General features: G+C 38.0%; 1 protein-coding gene across 3 annotated transcripts in view; it reads right to left on the reverse strand.

Annotated features, from left to right (window-relative positions):
• Positions 1 to 21,796, reverse strand: part of MAP3K5 (mitogen-activated protein kinase kinase kinase 5) — a 203,011-nt gene that overhangs the window by 28,461 nt on the left and 152,754 nt on the right. For all 3 annotated transcript variants that reach the window (XM_036247958.1, XM_036247956.1, XM_036247957.1), the window contains 7 exons: positions 16,765 to 16,898; positions 11,371 to 11,498; positions 10,818 to 10,954; positions 9,497 to 9,602; positions 3,739 to 3,896; positions 1,321 to 1,498; positions 554 to 574 (listed from right to left, as the gene is read on the reverse strand). In XM_036247958.1, the coding sequence (XP_036103851.1) occupies positions 554 to 574; positions 1,321 to 1,498; positions 3,739 to 3,896; positions 9,497 to 9,602; positions 10,818 to 10,954; positions 11,371 to 11,498; positions 16,765 to 16,898 (862 nt within the window). The remainder of the gene's footprint in view (positions 1 to 553; positions 575 to 1,320; positions 1,499 to 3,738; positions 3,897 to 9,496; positions 9,603 to 10,817; positions 10,955 to 11,370; positions 11,499 to 16,764; positions 16,899 to 21,796) is intronic.

Below are 21,796 nucleotides of genomic sequence, written 5' to 3' on the forward strand. Positions count from 1 at the left end.
CACAACACACATTAAGCCCCTTAACGGCACTATTTGATTAACAACTAATCCAATTTAGGAAAATCCAAAACCATGGTCATTCTTTTATTATTCCTCGAAATAAACTTAGTTGATCTTTCTAGAGTAAATTTACCTTCCTAGTTATGATCTGCAAAAGCCAACATTAAAAAACAAAACAAAAATATACTTAGACCTGAGAGAATATATAACCCAAGGATGACAGCGGAAGATGCCTGGCACTGAAATTTCCCACAAGAAATCCATTAGGTAGCTAACTGGCTCCAAGATAAAAAAGTGTGGACTCCACTCAAATACAAGATTTCAAAAACACAAATATCATCTGGCATTTAGGGAGGAACAATGGAAACTTCCCTTGTGAAAGAGACAGGTGAGGGGTTTGGAGAGAATGCGCCCAGCCAGGTTCTCAGCTGCACACATGTCTAGTACCAGCAGCCGCTCCTGTGAGCAGGGACTGGAGGACGTGCCTATTTGATGAGCTGATCACATGATGCACCAAGCGTCAACTCAATGGAAAACATAACAATAAACTCACCATTTGATCCAGGTGAAAGAGCTGTGGGAAGAAAAGCAAAGAACAACATAAACACACCGGGCTTTCAAACGGAGAAGCCAACAGAAAGCGAGGGCCCGACACGGGATTAGTGTCCTTTCCAAGCATTCAGCCTGCCAATACCACCCCTTATGAACCCAAGACGCCAACAATGAACAGGTCACTTACTGTTTCTTCCTCTCAGAAATGAGTTAGGAAAGTTACTGCAAAAACACAATTTATATATTTACACTGCTCTTTTACTTATCACTGGCAATGTTTCTTTTTTGGGGTGAGGAGTTAATTATTCAGAAAGATATTCTCTAAGAGGGAATAGGTATTCCTACTGACTAAAATTAAAAGAATATATTATCTAGACAGCTTGAAAAGTTTAACTCAGCTCTGTAATAGCCCTGTAGTCCATTAGTGGTAATTTGAAGTTTCAGCTCTAGAAGGTTGTATTTCACCCCTTCTACATTTGAACCTTTGTGTCAGCAATGCTAGAGTGCTACAGATACTGATACAATAAAATACCTACTAACCAGGTGATGAAAGACTCTTATGTATGAGGTCCTGGCATTTGTGAGGGTGATGGTAACACCGCTTCCTGATACTGAAACCGAAAGCCTGAGAACACTGTGCCAATGTTTACACCACTTTCCAGGGAGATCTACAGACAGATCAGTTTACCTCTGGAAAAATCGTATGTCTATCTCAAAAGCTTAGGATTTGGTGACTCTGAACCATATCTCTTCAATGCATCTACATACCTGAAAGCTTAGGCTGTGTCTTTTTCTTTTTGCTCGAAACTTTTAAGAACTCATCAGTAAGCAAGTCGTTAGCACAGGCTCTCTTGTCAGGGTCTGGTTCAAAACACTTCAATATGAATGCCTTGGCCTCTGCCGACATGGACTCTGGGATCTCTGGGTGGACTTTAAACATTCCCACCTAAGTAAGACACAGCAAAATGTTACTTCAAGTGACATCTAGCACATGATTTCCCAGTTTTATAACTTGGTCTCCTAGTATAACAAAATCCTTTATCACATACTACAAACTCATGGGCTTTCTCAAAGAGAGGTAGAATATTTTTTCTGTAGGTTTTAGGTTCAGAGTGCTTCTGTAAGCTTTATCAATGAAACAGGCAGAGTAATCAGCGAAGACAGTAGACAGCACTTCAGAGCTTTAGGGTACATTCACACACTGGCAAGAAAAAAAGTTTTTAATTGTGACCATTGTGTTGGTCAAGATAGCTAAGTACTAGAAACTGTGGTTGGCTTTTTTCATTTTCATTCAATGAATATCACTGAATCCTCCCAACAACTTAGTGAATTAAATATTACACCTGTTACACTAACAAGGAAAATGAGGCTCAGAGGGGTCAGACTATGCGGTTATAAAAGGGCAAATCTGGGATTTGAACCTTAATTTGTTTGGCTTAATGTCTGTGTTCTTTCCCCTCCTCAATTAATAAACATTGCCCCTGTCTCAAATTGCTTATATTAAAAGATATTTTAAAGTACTTTAAATTAAATTAAATTTTTATAACAATTATAATTTTCTTCTCATTGTGGCCATAAAACTTTTTTCAATGTTTTCATGTATTTAGTAGAGAATATTTTCTAAGAAGATTATTTGTTTTATTATATAGTTTATATAAATGTATTATTACACAGATAATAATAAATAATTATTTATAATATTTATATAGCCTTTACTATTCTAAGTGCTTAGTATATTCTCTCACATACTCCTCAGTACAAGAAGGTTAAGTAATTTGCCCAAAGTTATCAACTATCTTGACTGTGTTGGAACCTGGATTCAAACATTGTAAATCAGTTCCAGAGTCTAGGCTATCTCATCTGAAGCACACTGTATTATGATTCCTGCACCAATGGTGACACAGTAGCATTTCAGAGTGAAGTCCTAGACATTGGTAAAAACTTGAAAGACTGGCCAAGAAGAGAAAGACATTCACTCATGTCAAAAAAAAAGGCAGTTCTCATTGCTCTCTTCTGGTTTGGTTGCACTACTCATTTCTGTACTGGCAGTACCCCATCACATCATCTTCAAGCTTAAATTAACCAAGCTTTGTACAGAAGCAAAAGGTATGTAACACACAACCCCTCATTAGAGGCTATTCACAAATAGAATGAGTACTAGAAACATGGTCAGCAGCAGGAGAAAAAAATAAATGATCAAAAGTCCTCTGCCTTAGAGAACAGAAGACATGTGGATTTTACTTCTCAGGAAGTAAGTTCTCAGTTTAACCTTCCCCCTGACTTGGTGATGTGGCAGGTGAGAACGCAGGGACTCAACCACGGGTCACTGCTTTGCTCAGTTCCCAAATTCAGAAGCTGTGGCCCAGGGCTCTTAGCTTTATTTAGATATCAGATGCTCCCTACTTTGGAAGGTGGGGCTGCTTCCCATTCCCAAAAGAGTTACTAATGGGCAAAGAAATAGGCTAAAAGAGTAAGTATATGAGAATAAGACAGGTTTACTTAAAAGAGCAATCATGCTCTTTTTTTTTATGGAGCCTTCAAACTCTTCTGATACAGAAATAAAGGAGTCCTGGCTGGTTTGGCTCAGCAGTTAGAGCATCAGAACATAGACCAAAGGGTCACAGGTTCGATTCCAGTCAAGGGCACGTACCTGGGGTTGCAGGTATGATCCCCAACCCCAGTTGGGGTCTTGCGGGAGGCAACCAATTGATGTGCCTCTGTTACATGGATATTTCCCTTTCTCTCCTTCCCTCCCTCCCTCCCAAGCTAACTAAAAATCAATGGAAAAATATCCTTGGGAGAGAATTAGCAACAACAACAAAAAGAAGAAAAATATTACTTTGATGGATAAAAAATGTTTTTATATTTCCCTCTGTGGAAGATTTTTATACTGTATTTCCCAAAGAGCTTAAATCATCTCCCATGGACCGAATGTGTTAGTTACACTGCACTGTGAAAAGGTAGTCAATGGAAGTTACACTGATGTCACTTCACAGCTGAGAAAACTAAAGCAGAGAGATCCTCAGTGTGAGGCCTACGTGGTGACTGAGGGGAGGGAATCTTCTTGAACTTAAATATGCTATCAGATAGTGCTCACTTAAGTTCCTTTCCTTTTGCCTAAAAACTATGACATCCAGTAGCTTTATCCATCAGTTTTTAAGATATTTAAAACATACAAAGTGTGACCTTGAACATAGCTGCTTGTGGTTCTCCCAGTTCATGAAAGGGTGGTTTTCCTGTGGCCATTTCGATGATGGTGCAGCCTAAAGACCAAATGTCTGCTGCTTTCCCGTAGCCTCTCGGTCCCTTGTCTATTATTTCTGGTGCCATATACTGAAGGGTACCTGGAAATAATTCAAACACAGCCCCACTTTAATTAATTAACTAATTAATTTTTGTTACTGATGTTTCTCCTTTTCCCCCCCAGACACCCTCCTCCCTATCCCGCCCCCCACCCCTGCCCTGCAAGCATTGTTGTCTATGTCCATTGGTTAGGCATGCATGCATTTAAATTCTTTGGTTTAACTCATCCACAGTCACACTTTAAAAGAGAAAACAAACAAATATCTAATGACAATTTTACTTGCTCTACATAAGACAACTTTAAAAGCATGATTCAGGTTTTAATCTCTCATCTTTTTTGAGTTCCAGTTAATATAAGAGAAAATAACAGTTTTTATAATGGATATTATTAGCGATGTAAAAACAGTTTACCAATATTATCTGGTTATGAACAGATACTTTCTCATTTCTTAAATAGTATACTTGAGGCATCATTTCATGGGAACCTCTTAGAAACTTCTAACAACTGGTCATTTGAAAATAACAGAGAATACATCAAAACACATATTTTAAAATCCGTTTTTCAAGCAAATAAAAACTCTTATTATGTATACTTATAATCTTTTCCAAGAAAAGTGTAGGTCATTCATTCATTTCCTTAGATTTATATTTCACAATGCCTGATTTGAATACTTAATCCTTCTGTTTTCATTCTTACTTCTAAATCATTAAGGCATGAAGATTCTAAAAGCCATTGTTAATAATGTAAATCTATATATCAAATATATATAGTTTCTGCTATATGTCTGTGGTTCATGACATAACAGGTTTAACAGGTCAAAGACAGGCCATGAGCCATCAGTGGTACAGACAAATCACCAGATGTAGAGTGAAGAATAATAAAATGAAAAAGATAGGAGATTTAAAAGGTTGTGTGGCCCTGGCCAGTATGGCTCAATGGTAAGAGCGTTGCCCGTGGACCAGAGAGTCCTGGGTTCGATTCCGACCAAGGGCACGTACCTCGGTTGTGGTTCGTCTCCGGCCCCAGTTGGGGTTATGTGAGTGGCAACCAGTCAATGTGTCTCTCTCACATTGATGTTTCTCTCCTCTCTCTCTCTCTCTCTCCCTCCCTCCAGCTGTATCTGAAGATTAATGTAAAAATATCCTCCAGTGAGGATAAAAAAACAAACAAAAAACAAAAAAGGCTGTGTGGAATCAGAGACTTGAAGAATGCAGTATGATGGAAAGAGATTTAAGTGGGGAGCCAAAATCTCGTGGTTCTAGTTCTGGTCTGGTATGTCTCAGATAAACACTCCACTGCAGTTGTATCACTGACTCAAATGAGAGGCTGGATTTGCATTTCTAACACCTGCAGCAGTGATGCCCCAAAGTCTAGCAATGAGAACAGAGTGCAAACAGAAACAGCTTATTGCCACATCCTCTGCTTCTGATATACTCATACAAATGATATAATCAGCAAACAGGAACTCATCCAAGATGCCATCTTGAGTGATTTCAAGTTCCAACACATTTGCCAAAAGAGCTACTTCAGTATTTTCTGATTCATAACCAGTGACAGACATTTCGAATGCCTTGTGCACGATTTATAGGTGAAAACTGTTATGCAATATTCCTTTCAGTTATATCTATGAAAGCCACTGTCATGAGATAGAAACTGGCTATTCTCATAAAAATAAATAAAAGTCTATTCATGGCTACTGTGGTTCAGTAGTTAGAAAGTCGGCCCTTGCACCAAAGGGTCTCAGATTTGATTCCTGGTCAAGGGCACGTACATGGGTTACAGGTTCAATCCCTGGCCCTGGCTGGGGTGCATGCGGGAAGCAACCAACTGATATGTTTCTCTCACATTGATGTTCCTCTCTCTCTTCCCTCCCTATCCTCTCTTCCACTCTCTCTAAAAATCAATGGTTAAAAAAATATATATATCCTCAGGTGAGGATTAACAAAAAATAAATAAAAGTCTATTAATTTTGTTAAGTATTGTCATCTTGGTAGGTTTATCCTCCAAACCTCACCATTACATGTCTGTTCTTGGCTTAAATCAGCAAAATTATTGGATGGAAGCATTCTACCTGGCGAAGGATGAGGTAACCACACTCCTCAAGTCACCTACTCTTGGGATAAAACCATTGTGATTTATCTTCATTTATAGCTTCCCCCAAAGTGATCATTTTTGAGTGATGTAAATAAAATCAAGTGGTCTTTAGAAAATATATGTTGAAGCCTACTGCTCCTTTTTGTTGTCTCTGGGTCTAAAATAGAATTAATGAGAGAATCTGAGTTGTTCTAATATCTGAGTAGGAATCACAACTGGTCAACAATATAGTGCACTGAAAAATATTGGACAATTCAAGTAATATATTAACAATAAATTATGCAATGTTTTTATTCATCAGGTATTTCAAAGAGTGCTACCTGCCAATTGTTTAATTATCCCCCACTGAGCAAATGTCAATAAAAAGAGGTTTAATCATGTGTTCATATATCTGCTCTCTTTACTCCACAAACATATGACACAAAATATTTTATATAAAGAGATTTACAGAGCTGGAAAATGCAAGGTAATCTGGGGAGCTACTATAGCTTAGTAGCTAAAAGCTTAAGTTTTGACATCACACTGTATCCATTCTCTCAGCAGTTCTATATTGAGAGCCTACTATGGGCTGGGCACTGTTCTAGGCATTCAGAATATAGCTATAGAAATACCTGGGCTCATGGAGCTAATTTATGCAGTGGGAGACAGATAATAAACTATAACATAATAATTAAGTAAATTGTATAGGATGTTAGAAAGTTATGTGTTATGAAAAAAAAAAAAAAGAGCAAGAAAAGGGTAGCAGGACTGCCCAAGGAGGGCGCCATGTAAATAGGGAAGGCCTCGGTGAGATGACATCTGAGTTAAGACTTGAAGGAAGAGAGAGACTTGGCCATGCAGATAGCTGGGAGAAGAGTGTTACTAGCTGAAGGGAAAGCATGTACAAAGGCCCTGCAGCACAATGAAGGAAATGTAGGAAGGCCCATGTTTCTGGGACAGAAGTGAGCAAGAGTAGGAAATAAAGTCTACAATGAGGTCTAAAAGGTAACAAACTCGGAATCAGGACAGAGCCTTGTCCACCACCGTTAAGGACTTCGGTATTCGCTTGCTCTGACAGCAGCAGAAAGCTGCTGAGGTCTCTGAGTGACAGGGCTGTGGTTGAGAACAGACATGGGCAAGAAGGAAGCAGGGAAAACAGACTATTGAGGTACTGCACGTGAGAAATGAGGGTGAGCAGTGGAGGCACTGTTCTAATTTTGGACACACTTTGAAGGTAGAGCCAAAAGGTTCCCCTGATGGACTGGGTGGGAGTGTGAGAAAGGAGAGGCACCACAGTTAATTCTAAGTTTGGAGTGGCCATCAACTGAGATGGGGAAAAGTGTGGGTGGAACAGGTCTGGGCAGAAGTTAATTAATCCCACTTGGCATGTTGAGTCTAGTTTGAAACAGAACTCTGTAACTCACTGGTTTTGTGACTTTGGGCAAGCTATTTAACCTCTTTGAACCTTCATTTTCTCACCATAAACTGGGATAATGATACCTAAGGACTAGGGCTGATGTATGAATTTTAGTGAAATAACATAACATAAAGCACTTAACACTGTTGGGTATATACTCCATAAACAGTGGTCACTGCTGCCATCCTCTCATCACAACACCAAGAAGTGAAGCAGATCAAGGTCTTCCACAGTTCATCAAAGGCTGACTAAATACCGGGAATGTGGACGTGAACGTGGCTAGCTCTGATTAGGCTGTGGGGCCTGTGGGAGCGAATTAAGGTCTGCGCACCCCAGGCCCTGGTGCTCGGTGCTGGAGACAGACTTGGCACATTTGTCACTCCTGCATTCTCATGTGAGGCCACTGAGAGAGCGCAAGCACAGGGCTCTGGGATGACTGTGTGACTGTAATTCCTTCGAGAACTAACAAAACAATGTTTTCAAGATTAGCAGAATAAAGGAAAACATCTTGGCCAAACAGTGTCTGAAAGTAGGGATTTTCCTTTCAGAAGTTACCTAGTCTTGGAAGCAGTTAAAGTGTCTCTCGCCAGCCTAGCCGGTGTGGCTCAGTGGTTGAGCATCGACCCATGCTCCAAGAGGCTGCAGGTTCAATTTCAGGTCAGGGTACCTGCCCAGGTTGTGGGCCAAACCCCCAGTGAGGGGCATACAGGAGGCGGTCAACTGATGTTCTCTCTCATCGATGTTTCTATCTCTCTCTCCCTCTCCCTTCCCCTCTCTCTAAAATCAATAAAGAAAAAAAATTTTTTTAAATAAATAAAATGTCTCTTACCAAATTGAGACAGTATAAGAAATGTAAAGACATTTAAAGTTACTGGTAATATGCAATTTATTTTGTTTAAAAAAATATATATTATTTTATTAAAAAAATTTTTTCTTTATTAATTTTAGAGAACCGGCGACCTCTTGGTGCATGCATCAATGCTCAACCACTGAGCCACACCAGCCAGGCAAAAAATACATTTTAAATGTGTTTAATTCTTTACCCTGAAATTCCCATTGCTGTGAGAGTAGGAACCAGACCAGACGTGCTGCTGATGGAACGTTCTGAGGAGAAAACTTACGGATTCCTCTCTCTTCTTTTCCCCCTGCTAGGCTTCCAGAACAGATACTTCAGCAAGGTGGAGAGAAATGCTGACTGAAGCATGAAGGTCAAAGCAAAGAGCAAAGGGTAGATTTAAAAATTTGAGTCTATCATTTATAACCTGCTGTGACTTCAATGTCTCATTTCTCTCTCAATTTCTTCACCTGAAAAATGGAGGTACCAAATCTGGCTATTTTGCTTTATATTAGAGCAAAGATTATTCAGTATCTTTTTTTTTTTTAATCTCTCTCTAATAATAATAATAATAACAATAACAACAACAACAACAACAACTCAACACTTCATGAGAAATAGCAGAATAGAATGGTAGGGATTTAGAATGGAGAGCGGGGTTTAAGTTCTAGACATTCTCCTGGTGACTGTTGGGCAGCCATTCATTCATCTCTCTGAGCCTCAGTTTCCTCTTTGCCACTGTTCCCTTCTTGGAAATCCCTCTGTCTCCACCCTCCCAGGACTTGGCTCTCCAGGCAGCGCCGTGATTGCCTAACATCTGAGGAAAGCTCTCTCCCCACCCCACTTCTGAGTTGGTGAGTCACTTCCTCTTTTGGGATTGAAATCCTGCAGTTATTTACATTGTGAGTAGAATACACCACAGGGAGTAAACAGATTAGAAAAGAGGGAATTCATAGTCCACATCGGGAGTGATCAGGTATGAGTAAGAATCAGAGAGGTCAGGCTAAAAAATCTTGCCAGGGTTAGTGACTGTAGGCCCACTAGGAGAGAAGTATTGATATGAAAAGAAAAACAAATAACAAATAGAGAGTTTAAAAACAAAATCTTGAGTAGCTTTAAGCAAGGAGACTAAGTCATATAAATACAAGATAAGAAGAGGGTCAGATAAAATTCTATGTAACATTTTTTAGTAATCATCAAAAGATATCAACATTAATGTTTGTGAGAACTAAATTTATCTCTCACATTATACTCTAACACAGCAATTATTTCTTTAATTAACTATAAAATCTGTATTATTATTTCAAAAACATACCAGTAAAAGTTTCAGTACTTGGGTTTATGCCAGCAAGCCTCTTTGATGTCCCGAAGTCAGAGATCTTGAGAACACCACTATAGGTATTAATCAACACATTGTCACCCTAGAGAACAGAGGATTTTAATCAAAAAATGTTATCTTTCTTCCAGTACTGTGTATTGTTGGCTTGCAAGTCCAGTGAGAAAAGGTTGTCTTTAGAGCAAAGAAGGACATGAACCCTGTACTCCTCATTAACAGCTAATCTCAATAGTAAATTCTTAACACCATTTTTGTTTATGTTATCAGTTGTTCACAATCTGCTACTCAGGTCACAAGGTTAAACATGGTTTCTAGTTAGAGCTCACTACAGTTTAGAGATAGCAGGGGTTATCTGTACATGGTGCATGTATAATGAGTTCAGTTACTGCAGCCATGATTTCCCAGTTACTTTCCTTTCTTTTCCATACTGTTTTACTTCTTTTTCTGGAATATTTAGGGAATATCAGAAATAAATAGGCATCTGGGTTGATTTTAGGGTAGTATATTGACTTACTTTTCCATAGTCCAGCCTTTGTCAGAAATTGATTAGTTCTGAATGAATATTCTCTTTTTAAAGAGAATTACTAAGTTATTTTATTTTAGTTCAATCCATGAATAAATGATAGTTTTGAGAACAGAAGATCCATTTTTTCCATCTAATCACTGATTCATTAATTCAATATTTACTGAGCAGCTACTATGGGCAAGGATACAAAGATTAAGCAGGGACCATATCCTGCTCAAGTTTGTTCTACTATGCCAACACTCACACAAAACAGTACTAGGCATGCTGTGGAAACTCAGTCTTTGGTTGCACATGGTTACAGAGTTTATTCCTTAAACAGATATGAACATCAATAAGTGATTCAGGCCCTGGCCAGTTTGGCTCAGCAGTTAGAGCATTGGCCTGCGGTCCAGAGAGACCCGGGTTCGTTCCCGCAAAGGGTGTGTACCTCCGTTGCAGGGCGTGGCCCTGGTTGGTTGTGCGGGTGGCAGCTACTCGATGTGTCCCTTTCACGTCGATGTTTCTCTCTCTCTCTCTCTCTCTCTCTCTCTCTCTCTCTCTCTCTCTCCCTGAATTAAAAAAAAAAAAAAAAAAAAAGGAAAAATGTCCTCGGGTGAGGATAAAAAAATAAAAATAAAAAATAACTGATTCAGGACAGAGCAATATCTTATATTTCTATATCTAAGATTTATTCATTCACCATTCTAAATTAATACTCATAACATAATATAGCTTTTGCAAATAAAACAATTGTCCACCAAGGAATTTACGAAAATAAATCCTAGTTCATCCTACCTTTATATCCCGGTGAACTATCTGATTGTCATGGAGGTATTTTAATCCTTCGAGTATTTGCTTTGTATAAAATCCAATTGTTTGCTCGTTGTCTTTCAACGGGCCCCATTTGGAACGAAGGAGAGCAGAAAGACTTCCTGTGAAGCAGGGAAAGACAGTGGATAAAATCTTAACCCAAATGAGTTCTTGAAAGTATATTAATAATGTAACACTAATTTAAGCCAACATTTATTGGTTATTTATAGTTGCCCAGAAACTGTACTAGATACTTGGGCTCAAATATGAATAGGCAAGTGTCCATGCTCTGAAGATGTTCATTATCAAAGTACTAAAAAGCCACTCATTTCCTAACCTTAATACAAGTCACAGTGACTGATATTAAAATGGTTCAGATTGCTTATTTACTGTCTTGTAATAAACTAGAAAAGTAATGTCATATGGCTAACTGTTCTTTTAACTTAGACAAATTAATACCTATAAATCCCATTCAAATTTACTCCTCTTCAAGGCCCTAAAAACGTGTAGATTTTAGAGAAAGAAAAACATCTCCTACCTCCGGGAACTTGCTCCATGAAGATTTTAATGAAACCATTCTCACTGAAAGAACCCAGATACTGGACAATATTCTTGTGCTTCAGATGCTTATGCAGTGCTATTTCTTCATGTAGGGGCTGGGAGTATCTAAAATACAGGCAAATGTCAATGAGCTAATTGTGTAGCCAGACATTTGCATATAAGTTTACATAATATAAAATGAAACTGTCAGCTATTATACCCATGTATAAAATAAAATATGATCATATAAAGACCTTATTTCTAATAGCATAAATTCTGTGAAGCTGGAGGCATGGTAAGGTCTGAGGGAAAATGTGCCAGGCACTTTTCTAAGCCTTTGTATATATTAACTCATTTCTCACAACCACTCCATGAGAAGGCTATTAAGATGACCATTTTGCAGATAAGGAAACTGATTCACAAAGAGGATAACTAACCTGCCCAAGATCTCAAAAACAGTAAGTGACAGAATTAAGATTTGAACCCTGTATAATTGAAATCATCTACATAGCTCACTGTCTCATAATGTAACATATTATGGCCTCATTGGTCATAATTATACTGGTCTCATGACACAACTTTACTATTCCATGAGACTCTAGCCTGGGGAGATAAAAATTATAAATAACTTTAATGTTCATTCCAGAACTTACTGAAAGGCCCATTAACTCTTCAGCAAAAAACATAAAATCATTTATATTCCAAGTGTCCTTGAGCCCCTTGCCTTGAAATCTTCACATAATTGTGTCTGCCAATTCTATTATAACTGGCTTAAAACAAAAATTCAATCCTAACCAAGACTCTACAGTGAAAGATCAGCTTTAAACCAGACTTCAAAATCATGTACTTGATATATGTTGTTTTATAAAATTATAAAATGAAAGCATTTCATATTTCTGGAACAGATTACAACTTTTGATGTCTACGACTATATGAAGTACTATAAAACTTGCAGCCTCTTAACAATCTTGAATCGATTGTAGCTCTAATATAATTATTATATAACTAACTATGGCAGGATGTCAGCAATGAAACAGTATCAAAATTATTCCCTAATTTTGTTGTTGTTGTTGTACAATGAAGGTGACAGGTGTGAAAGACACCAACTACTAAGACATATTAAGTACAAATCCAATGCCTTGCTTCAGTCTTCATGCAAGAAATGCTCAGATCTTACAATGGCAAATCCATATAAGCAGAATAAACTTTTAAAATGTCGATACCAAATATTAAAATTGGTTAGTATTGAATAATATTATTTTCATGAAGCTTTTCAGAATAAGCTATAAACTAAAGCAATATCAGATTATAAGACTCCAAATCTGTTTAATTTAAACAAACTTTTATAAACTGTGAACTGCTACTCAGAAAACTGCCAACAAAAAATTGACTTTTACTCATTTTATCTTCCTTTAGAATAGCTTTAGGAACTATGAAGGCAGCTATTAACCTGAACCTTTTAACCTGATAACTGCTTGAATGAGATAACATGAGAAATACTACTAAAGAATGTTACCAATAAGATAGTTAAGTAATGATTCTCAACTATGAAGACATTTGCAAGATATTTTTTTCCACAGGGTTTAAAATACTTTAATAAAAACACTAGTTGATAAGAGCTCTTGATATGCATGAGATAAATTAGTAGCAAATATCGGGCCTTATTGTGCAGATTTATCAAGATGACTAAAGAACCTTAATCAAGTGACTAACTCAGTTTGTGATGAACCAACCAAAGGGTTGCCACCTCCTGACCCTCTACTGAAAATCAATCATGACTGTTTAAATGTAAGATCCTGAAGAAGCAAACATATGCCACCCTCTCACCCCCACATTAGGTAGCCAGAGAACAGCTCAAAAGTTACAATAATAATCAGATTCATACTAGCTAAGAATGGGAACTCTTCTCCAATATGGAAATGGCTAGTAACATTCAGCAATTCTCATTATGTGTAAGTGAAAGTGTAAGTGCCAAGCACTGCATGAGCATGAAATTATAATTTGCTCAGGTCAATAAACTATGCTTGTCTATGGGAATTATAAGAATATCATATTTCTTCTCAATTAGCTATAACAATGGAAAGAAGAAATGGTATACATAATCAGAGATGCTTACATATATTCTGCTTTGAAAAGTAGTTATTAATCTTTTTGTCTCCAGAGCACATACTTTGAGTCAAATTCCCACAATTATCCAAACCAATGGTTCACACGTTGGAATGACATTTGCATCTCTTCGAAGGCCTTAAAAAAAAATCATAGGCCCATGCCAGAATTTTGGGGGTAAGGCCTGAGTATCGGTATTTTTTAAAGTTCCCCAATTAGCTCTAATATACAGCTGGGTAGAGAATAACTGATCTAAATAAATAGCTCAGGGTGTGTGGACTGTTAGAGGAGGAAGCCAGCCTGAGTTGGGATTATGACAGTATACTTACTCTACCTCTCTCACTCCACTCTGCTTCTCTAATTAAGTGCTTTTAGAGTATGAAGGAAAAGAAGACATTTTTGTTATGATCCTTCATTACAGATGGCAATATTTCGTGTAAGTTGGATCATGCATTATTCACACCCATCCTACTACTTTAGTAATTAACCTAACTGCTATCTTTTCAAATGCAACATCAAACCTCTCCAGGGCACACAGATGGAAACACCCTCCTTGTATGCTATATCTCATAATAATATGATAGACTTCATTGTAACCTTTCTTTCTTTCTTTCTTTCTTTCTTTCTTTCTTTCTTTCTTTCTTTCTTTCTTTCTTCCTTTCTTTCTTTAATTGTTGAACGTATTATAGATGTCCTCCCTTTTTCCCCTCTGGACCCCCTCTTTCCGCTTTCACCCCCTCCCCCCTGCCCCAATCTAATGTCTGTGTCCATTGGTTGTATATATATGCATGCAAGTTCTTCGGTTTATCTCTTCCCATCCCTCCCAATCTTCTTTTATAGGTAACAAGAAGATGCCCTGTGCCAGCTGTTAAAGAGAAGGGCCTGTCATGCACATTTTCAAACAACCCACATTATGCCAAATGCACTGTTACAAAACACGACCTTTGTTGCTGGTGGTGTACTTTGTGTGTGCATAGTGGCAGTTGAATAAACTTAAGTTACAAAGATGATTTTAAAAGAGGCTTTCTTCCAAGTACCTACTTATATTCATTTGGTGGTGGAAGAGGAGGGGATGTTGCTAAAGATTAGTGAGTTTGTTGCAGCATTTTGATAATGACAACCCCTTTAAATTGTATATTGTTTCAAAATCTATTCATGTACATATTACTGAAGAACCTACAGGAATATTTAACATAAATTTTAATGTGACAAATTGATATATATATTACTTTAGATATTTAATGAGTAAGTTCTATCACTGTTTCATAAAAATTTGTAAGTATGTCTCATGAATTAACAAAGAAGAAATTCTGCAACAATAGCATAGGAAACATGAAACCATACATGTGGCAGCCATGTTAACCTCGAGGCTCCTGTTAGACTTACAAGTGAAGAGGCTGGGAAGACAGAGAACCCAGGAAGCTCAGGATAATGTCCTTTCTGAAGAAAACTAGACATGTGACCCCACCACCACGGAGACAGAAAAGTGTACTTGAGGGGAACCTAAATAAGCCCATGATATAGCCCGGCATTAAAGTCTGGCCAAATAAGGACCATAGTAACAATGGACTCAACCCAATCCTCTCTCTTTCAGAGTGTGAATGTACAACACACAGGAAATGTATTTAGATGATTGTAGGAGTACTATCTTACAGGGAGAGGACACAAGAGCCATGAGGCAGCAGAAATCATGAGAGCTGGAGAAGAGAGAATTATTGGTTAGAGAAGCAAATACAGGAAAGAACATTAGAGCTGGGAGCAACAGAAAATTTTGTTGCCAAGAGCTGTTTCTCCCCTGACCAACTTCCTTGTTTCCCAAAAGTCCCCACTATGTGTGGTTCCTACCATTTATTCAAATATTTCCCGTTATTTTTTCTCTTTTTTCCTCGTGGTATTCCCACTAGGCGTTATGTTACACCTCTTGTAGTTGTCCCACAGTTCTTGGACATTCTGTTACCTTTTATTCAGTCTGTTCTCCTTGTTTTTTAGTTTTGGAAGGTTCTACTGACAGCCTTGAAGACTGAGCCGGATGCCCAGCCCATCAAAGGCATTCTTCCTTTCTGTTACAGGTTTTGAACACTAGCATGTCTATTTGGTTCTTAGGATTTCCACCTCTCTGCCGACACTGACACCTGTTCTTATGTGTTGCTTACTTTATCCAGTGGAGCCCTTAGCCTTTCATCATAACTGGTTTAAATTTCTGATCTGATTATTCCAACATCCTGGCCATATCTGAGATGGTTCTGATCCTTGCTCTGTCTATTCAAACTGTGCCTTTTGCCTTTTAGTATGTTTTACACGGTTTGCTGAAAGCCAGACGTGGTGTAACAGGTAAAGGAACTCTCAGAGGGGAAGCATTCTACAGTCTTTTAGTGAACCTGTTCCACTGGGCTGTGAACTGCATCAGTCCGTCTAAGTCCACCCCCCCAGACCCCTTTGGTGGGACAGGATGGCTAGAAAAGGCTGGAGTTGGTTATTTCTCTTCTCCTAGATTGGTTAGGCTCTGATGACCAACCCCAATAGGTTAGGCCCTGGTAAACAGTTTCTCCTGAAGGTAGGCCTTGTTAAGAACAGAATACTCAGGCGTATTTCAAATGCCACCCCCGACCTTTCAGAAGTGTGAGGGGATTTTTCTCCTCTATTCTTTGTGAGGTCCTGGTGGAACTCCTGGAAGCAAAACTCATGAAAGTGTGGGACTCCCCTATGACTGTCCCTCCAATTTGGAGGGCAGTGGCTTGTCCTGTGACTTTACTTCTATGATGGATTCAACTCACAGAAGGGCCATTTTGAGTTAGCCATTAAAAAAACTGATATCTAATATTTATAAGCTAGCAAATTCAACATTAATACTGACAAATAACCCTTGAAAAGAGCTGTTTATTTCTCAGTGTGTTTAGCTTTCTATTTGTTGTTAGGATGGATCCAACCTCCTTCCTTACATGCTGGACTGGAAACTGGAACCTCTGGTTGGAACTGTTTCAGACAGTGCTGATTCTCATGTACCCATACAAAAAACCAAACACTAAACATAACCCGGGCCCAACACCAGGGCCATTCTGTTTTCTACTCTTTAAGAGTCCATCTCTGTTCGCTCAGAGATGCTGTCCTTTCCCAGCAGAGTCTTGTAATTGAATCACTGAATGATGCAGCAGCTTAACCTCACAAGGAGCTAATTAAAACAATGGAGTTTTCAGGCAAAGCTTCATTATTTAGAATATTACCAAAATATTTTCTAAAAGGCTACAAAAAAACCCAAATAGCTCTCTGTTAACCACAATTACTATACCTGCTATCTCTCTCTGGGATTTCCTTAATAGCAATTCTGACTTGGTTGCTCAGGTCTCGACCAGCATAGACTATTCCATAAGTGCCTTTTCCTAAAATGACTCTGTCACCATTTTCATCATATTCATAGTCATACTACAAAAGGAAAAATGGGGGGAGAAGATTGAAACATTAGTTGCATTCTAGATTTTGAACATCAACTTTTTTCCAAGAGCATTTTTCTTTATTTTAGCAGATGGCTTTAACAAGAAAAACAGTAAGATAAAATTCTAAAAAAGCAGCTTTAAGAACCAAAAAATAAACATGCTCAATATAAACCAGATAGTGTGCTTATGTTTTCACAACTGTTACTAATGCAGTGGGGACTATGTATTGAAATACCTAAGAGTGTTTTTTCAAAAGCCCACTTGGATTCTTTTACCCACTAAATTCTGTTTTTTATTGATTCTAGAGATGAGTATGATTAACATCAATACCTATCGCATCTAATTAATCTTTTGTTTTTCAGCTTCTGGTGCTGTTAAAGTACTTCACATTCTACCAGGAGAATAAAACACCGAAAGGCTTTGGGTCAGAAGAAAAATTTGAGGTCTTACTAGTTGATAAAAATAAAGTAAGGGTTATTTTTATATCACACCAATTCCCTAAGACTAAAAAACATTTTAAAAATGAAAAAATAGAAAATTTCATCTTTGACGTAAAAAGGAAATAGCTACAGATCTATACTCCAAACCATGTCAGTCAAATATGAAAAACTGGATCAAAATGAAAGGGTCATTTAGAGAGCATCTGGTAGACCGCCTCAGACCTGGGGGCATATCCAGAAAGGCATATGCTCTGTTCAGACTGGAAGTACAGGATGTAGGGCCATCGAATGATCAAGTCATGTCTCTGCAGAAATCCAGTGTAAAACTAGCAGGAGATATAAAAAGAACAAGTTCCCTGTATTGTCTACATTTTGCTGTAGTATAAAACTGGCAGCCAACAGCTAGATTCAACTCCATTAAAAAAAATTTCTAACATTTATAAACCAGCAAATTTAACATTAATTCTGAAAAATAACCCCAAAGAAGACAATGATCATGGATTTTTATACTCAGGCACATCATAGCCTTAAAATATATAAAACAAAGCAGATACAATTACAAAAACAGTCAAATGTAAACTGCAATAGGTCTTCATAGCACTCTTTTAGAAAGATATACCTAGATAAAAAATTTAAAAGAGACCCTAATGGCACAATTAACAAATCTGACATATACAGAGAGCTCTGCACCCAGATATAAATTCCTTTCATGCATATATGAAAAATATATAGTTTGTTCACATATTTAGCCACAAGGAAAATATCAACAAGTTCCAAATAACTGATATAAAAGACCATTGTTTGACCATAGGATATTAAAAATAACATAGCCAACAAATATATTTGAAAACTGACTACTGCACTTTAAAATAATCAATGACTTGGTCAAAAAAGTGATTGTGGGAATTACATAATGGTTAAAAAGAATGACGAGAGCATTACATATAAAATATCCATAGTAACAGAGGTATGTGGATGAAAGCTTTCATGTCCTTAAAGAATTGCATTAGAAAACAAAGAAAATGTTAAATGATTATATTATATTGTTGAGCCAAAGAAATATAGAATGAATAATATATTACTGTCCAAAGACAGCAGATGGGGGTTCTGGGTTTTGGCAATATGGTGGACTAAGTACCTAAAAACCTTCCTGCTAAAAATACCTAGATAAAATAAAATATATCTACTTTTTAAATGTCTAGCCAGGCTTGCAAAAAAGTAAAGAAAGCTGCTAGGAGCTATAAAGACGGAAAGGAACAATCAACTGGTTCTCACAAGAACTGATGTCCCTGCAGCCCATGGTATGGAAATGGGGTGGGGCTCTCAGTCTCATTAATCTAGGGTAGGGTCGGCAAACATTTCTGTAAAGGGCCAGATACTGAATATTTTCAGATTTGGGGGCTATATAATCTCTGTGGCAACTGTTCAACTCTGCCACTGTAGCGTGAAAACAGCCCAGTCATATATAAACAAATGGACATGCCTGTGCTCCAGTAAACCTTTATTTACCAAAAAGTAGCAGATTGAATTTGGCCTCTGGACTGTTTCTCAACGCCTTATCTGGAACATTAATCTTAATGCCCACGAGGGGACAGGAAATGAGGTCTTGCGCCTACACTAGGTAAAGAGCTAGGATATACAAAACCAGGGTCCTTAAAAACTTTAACTTGGTGAAAGGGTAGATTAGAAAAAAGTCAGCCCACTGTACTGGGAAACAAACGAAAGCTTGTCTGTCTCAGATGGTTCTCAGAGTGGACTAAATAAAAACATCTAAATAATTGCTCTAACCCTAGTCTTAGCAATGTAATTATTTGCTTACTTAATTAATCAGGCTATAGAAAAATTGTTAAGAACTCTTTTCCAATCAGGTGCCCAAACCAAACATTTATTTCTGGTTGAAAGAAGTTTTGCCACAGGAATATTTACATAGCATAGTGAAGAATACATAAGCCTAGATGAAGCTGTTAAAGTTTCAGTTTCCTCCAGAAATGGAAAAATGTAAAGAATCAGCCCGGTTGATGTGGCTCAGTGGTTGAGTGTCGACCCATGCACCAAGAGGTCACCAGTACGATTACCGGTCAGGGCACATGCCCAGGTTGTGGGCCCAATTCCCAATGGGGGGCATGCCGGAAGCGGCCAATTGATGTTCTCTCTCATCGATGTTTCTCTCTCTCTCTACCTCTCCCTTCCTCTCTATCATCAATAAAGAAAAAAAAAAAGAATCAAAAGACTATTCTTGTTGTTGCTGTTCTTCTTTTTAAAAGATTACTTATTAGGTATAGACTCCTGGTCATAGTAAAAATCAAAAGGACTTTTCATAAGACAAATGTGACTGAAAATCATTCCAATGGGTAATTGCTGCTTGGTTTATTTTTTTATCTCTTTCTTTTTTTTTTTTTTTTTTTGTTAAATATGTTTTTATTGATACTTCTTATAGAGAGAGGAAGGGAGAGAGAGATGGAAACAATGATTGGCTACCTCCTGCATGCCCCCTACTGGGGATTGAGCCTGTACGTGCCCTGACTGGGAATCAGGATGACATCCAGTCTACTGAGACACACCAGCTGGGCTATCTCTTCTTTCTATTCTTACAAGACAGAGATATAATTTTGAAAAGGTAGGTTTGAGGAGACTGCCCTAACCCATAAGGGACAGAGAATTACCTATGTGGTGGCCAGAAAAAGTAAAACAGAGCTGGGCCAAGAGCAAAGGGAAGACAGGGTAGGTTAAATGACAAAAATGGAGAAAAAGAGGAGCGGGGAAAGGAGTGTTTAAAAAAATAAAAGGTAGAATTACACTGCTTATATATTTTGCATTCTATTTCTATGGCAATAGGCTAGCAAATCGGGTTGTTGCTAAGGGTAACAACTGCCTTTTGAATACTTCTAGACTCATCCCTCTATTGTGGCCTGCCCGAACAATCTAAGCTGATGCTGCAAAGAAAATCAGCATAGAAGCCAAATGACAGAGTGGTGATTCACCCAGTCCTTGCACATGTCAAGGGACTGACAGTAAAGTCTTTTAAAAAGCCATGCACCTCCCTCTGTACTTAATTACATTAACTGAGTGGTCACCTCAAAGACCCAAATAATAGTAGCTTTGTTAATTTTCAGTACCGCCTTCTTAATATATAAATGTGAAAACATAAATAACTATTAATAATATCAATAGAATGCTAAAAATGCTGCAGCTACAAATATCAGGTTTGATTGATATCTCCTTCCTCAGATCTTTACTCAAATATCACCTTGTCAACAAGCCTTCCCTGGCTTCACTATTTAAAATTGTACACCCCATTATAGTGTCTGCCTAATTCCTTCCTTGCTTTTTCTCCTTAACCCTGATCATTATCAAACATGCTACAAATTTTACCTATTGATGTTGTTTATTGTTCCTCTTTCACTAGAATGTAAGCTCACTGAGGGCAGAGGTTTTTCTCTATGTTGTTTTTTTTTTTATATCCTCACCCGAGGACATTTTTCCATTTTTTGTTCAGGCAGAGTGGGAGGGGGAAAGAGAGAGAGAGAGAGAGAAACATCGACATGAGAGGGACACATCACTGGTTGCTTCGCACACGACCCCGACCAGGGATGGGACGAACCACAACCCAGGTATGTGCTCATGATCGGAATCGAACCTGAGACTCTTTGGTCCGCAGGCCGACACTCTAACTGCTGCTAAGTCAAACTGGCCAGGGCAATTTTAAGCTGAATGAAAACATCTACAAAAGTAGCAACTGCAGAAAAACCCTTAATTAAACTTCTTGTGCTGACTTAAGCAAAGCCTCTTGAAATACAGCTGCCGTAACTCTCTCTGTGAGCGTTCACCACTCATACCTGGATGAGAAATTACATAGACAAAACCTTTACAAAACTTCCTGCACCTTCCACTTGTTCCTCGTTCGTCCCCACTGCATGCTTTCCCTTGAAGTCCTAGTAAGGATTTTTCTTGGCAAGATAAATAAATTCTAAACTCGAGCTATTCAGGAGCCACTTCTTTGTATGTTCCCATATACATGAATAAACTTTGTCTTCTCTTCCATTAATTTTTTTTGTCAGTTAATTTGCAGGCCCTATCACTGAACCTAAGTTGGCAGAGAAAAAACTTTTTTCTCTCAACAGAATGAATGAATAACAAATTGACTCTCATATTATACAACTATCTGACATTTTATCAGACATATTTAGCTTTGTATCTGAACAAAAACAGAAATAGGATGCTGAAGAAAAACACACCAATGTGTTATCTGATGACTCCAACTTGACTTAAATGAATTCTAAATCATAACTCACTGTTTGTGAGGCAAATCATCACAAAAGGAAATGGTAAGGTATTTCATCATCCTGCAGCTGTTTGAATCAAAGGAAAGTCTTCCTTTTGATTGTTCCCATCCATCCCAAAAGGGATCACCTTTCTCTTTATGCACAGTGGCAATACGTATAAACAG

This window comes from Molossus molossus, unplaced genomic scaffold, assembly GCF_014108415.1.
Source record: "Molossus molossus isolate mMolMol1 unplaced genomic scaffold, mMolMol1.p scaffold_m16_p_8, whole genome shotgun sequence".
NCBI classification, from domain to species: Eukaryota; Metazoa; Chordata; class Mammalia; order Chiroptera; family Molossidae; genus Molossus; species Molossus molossus.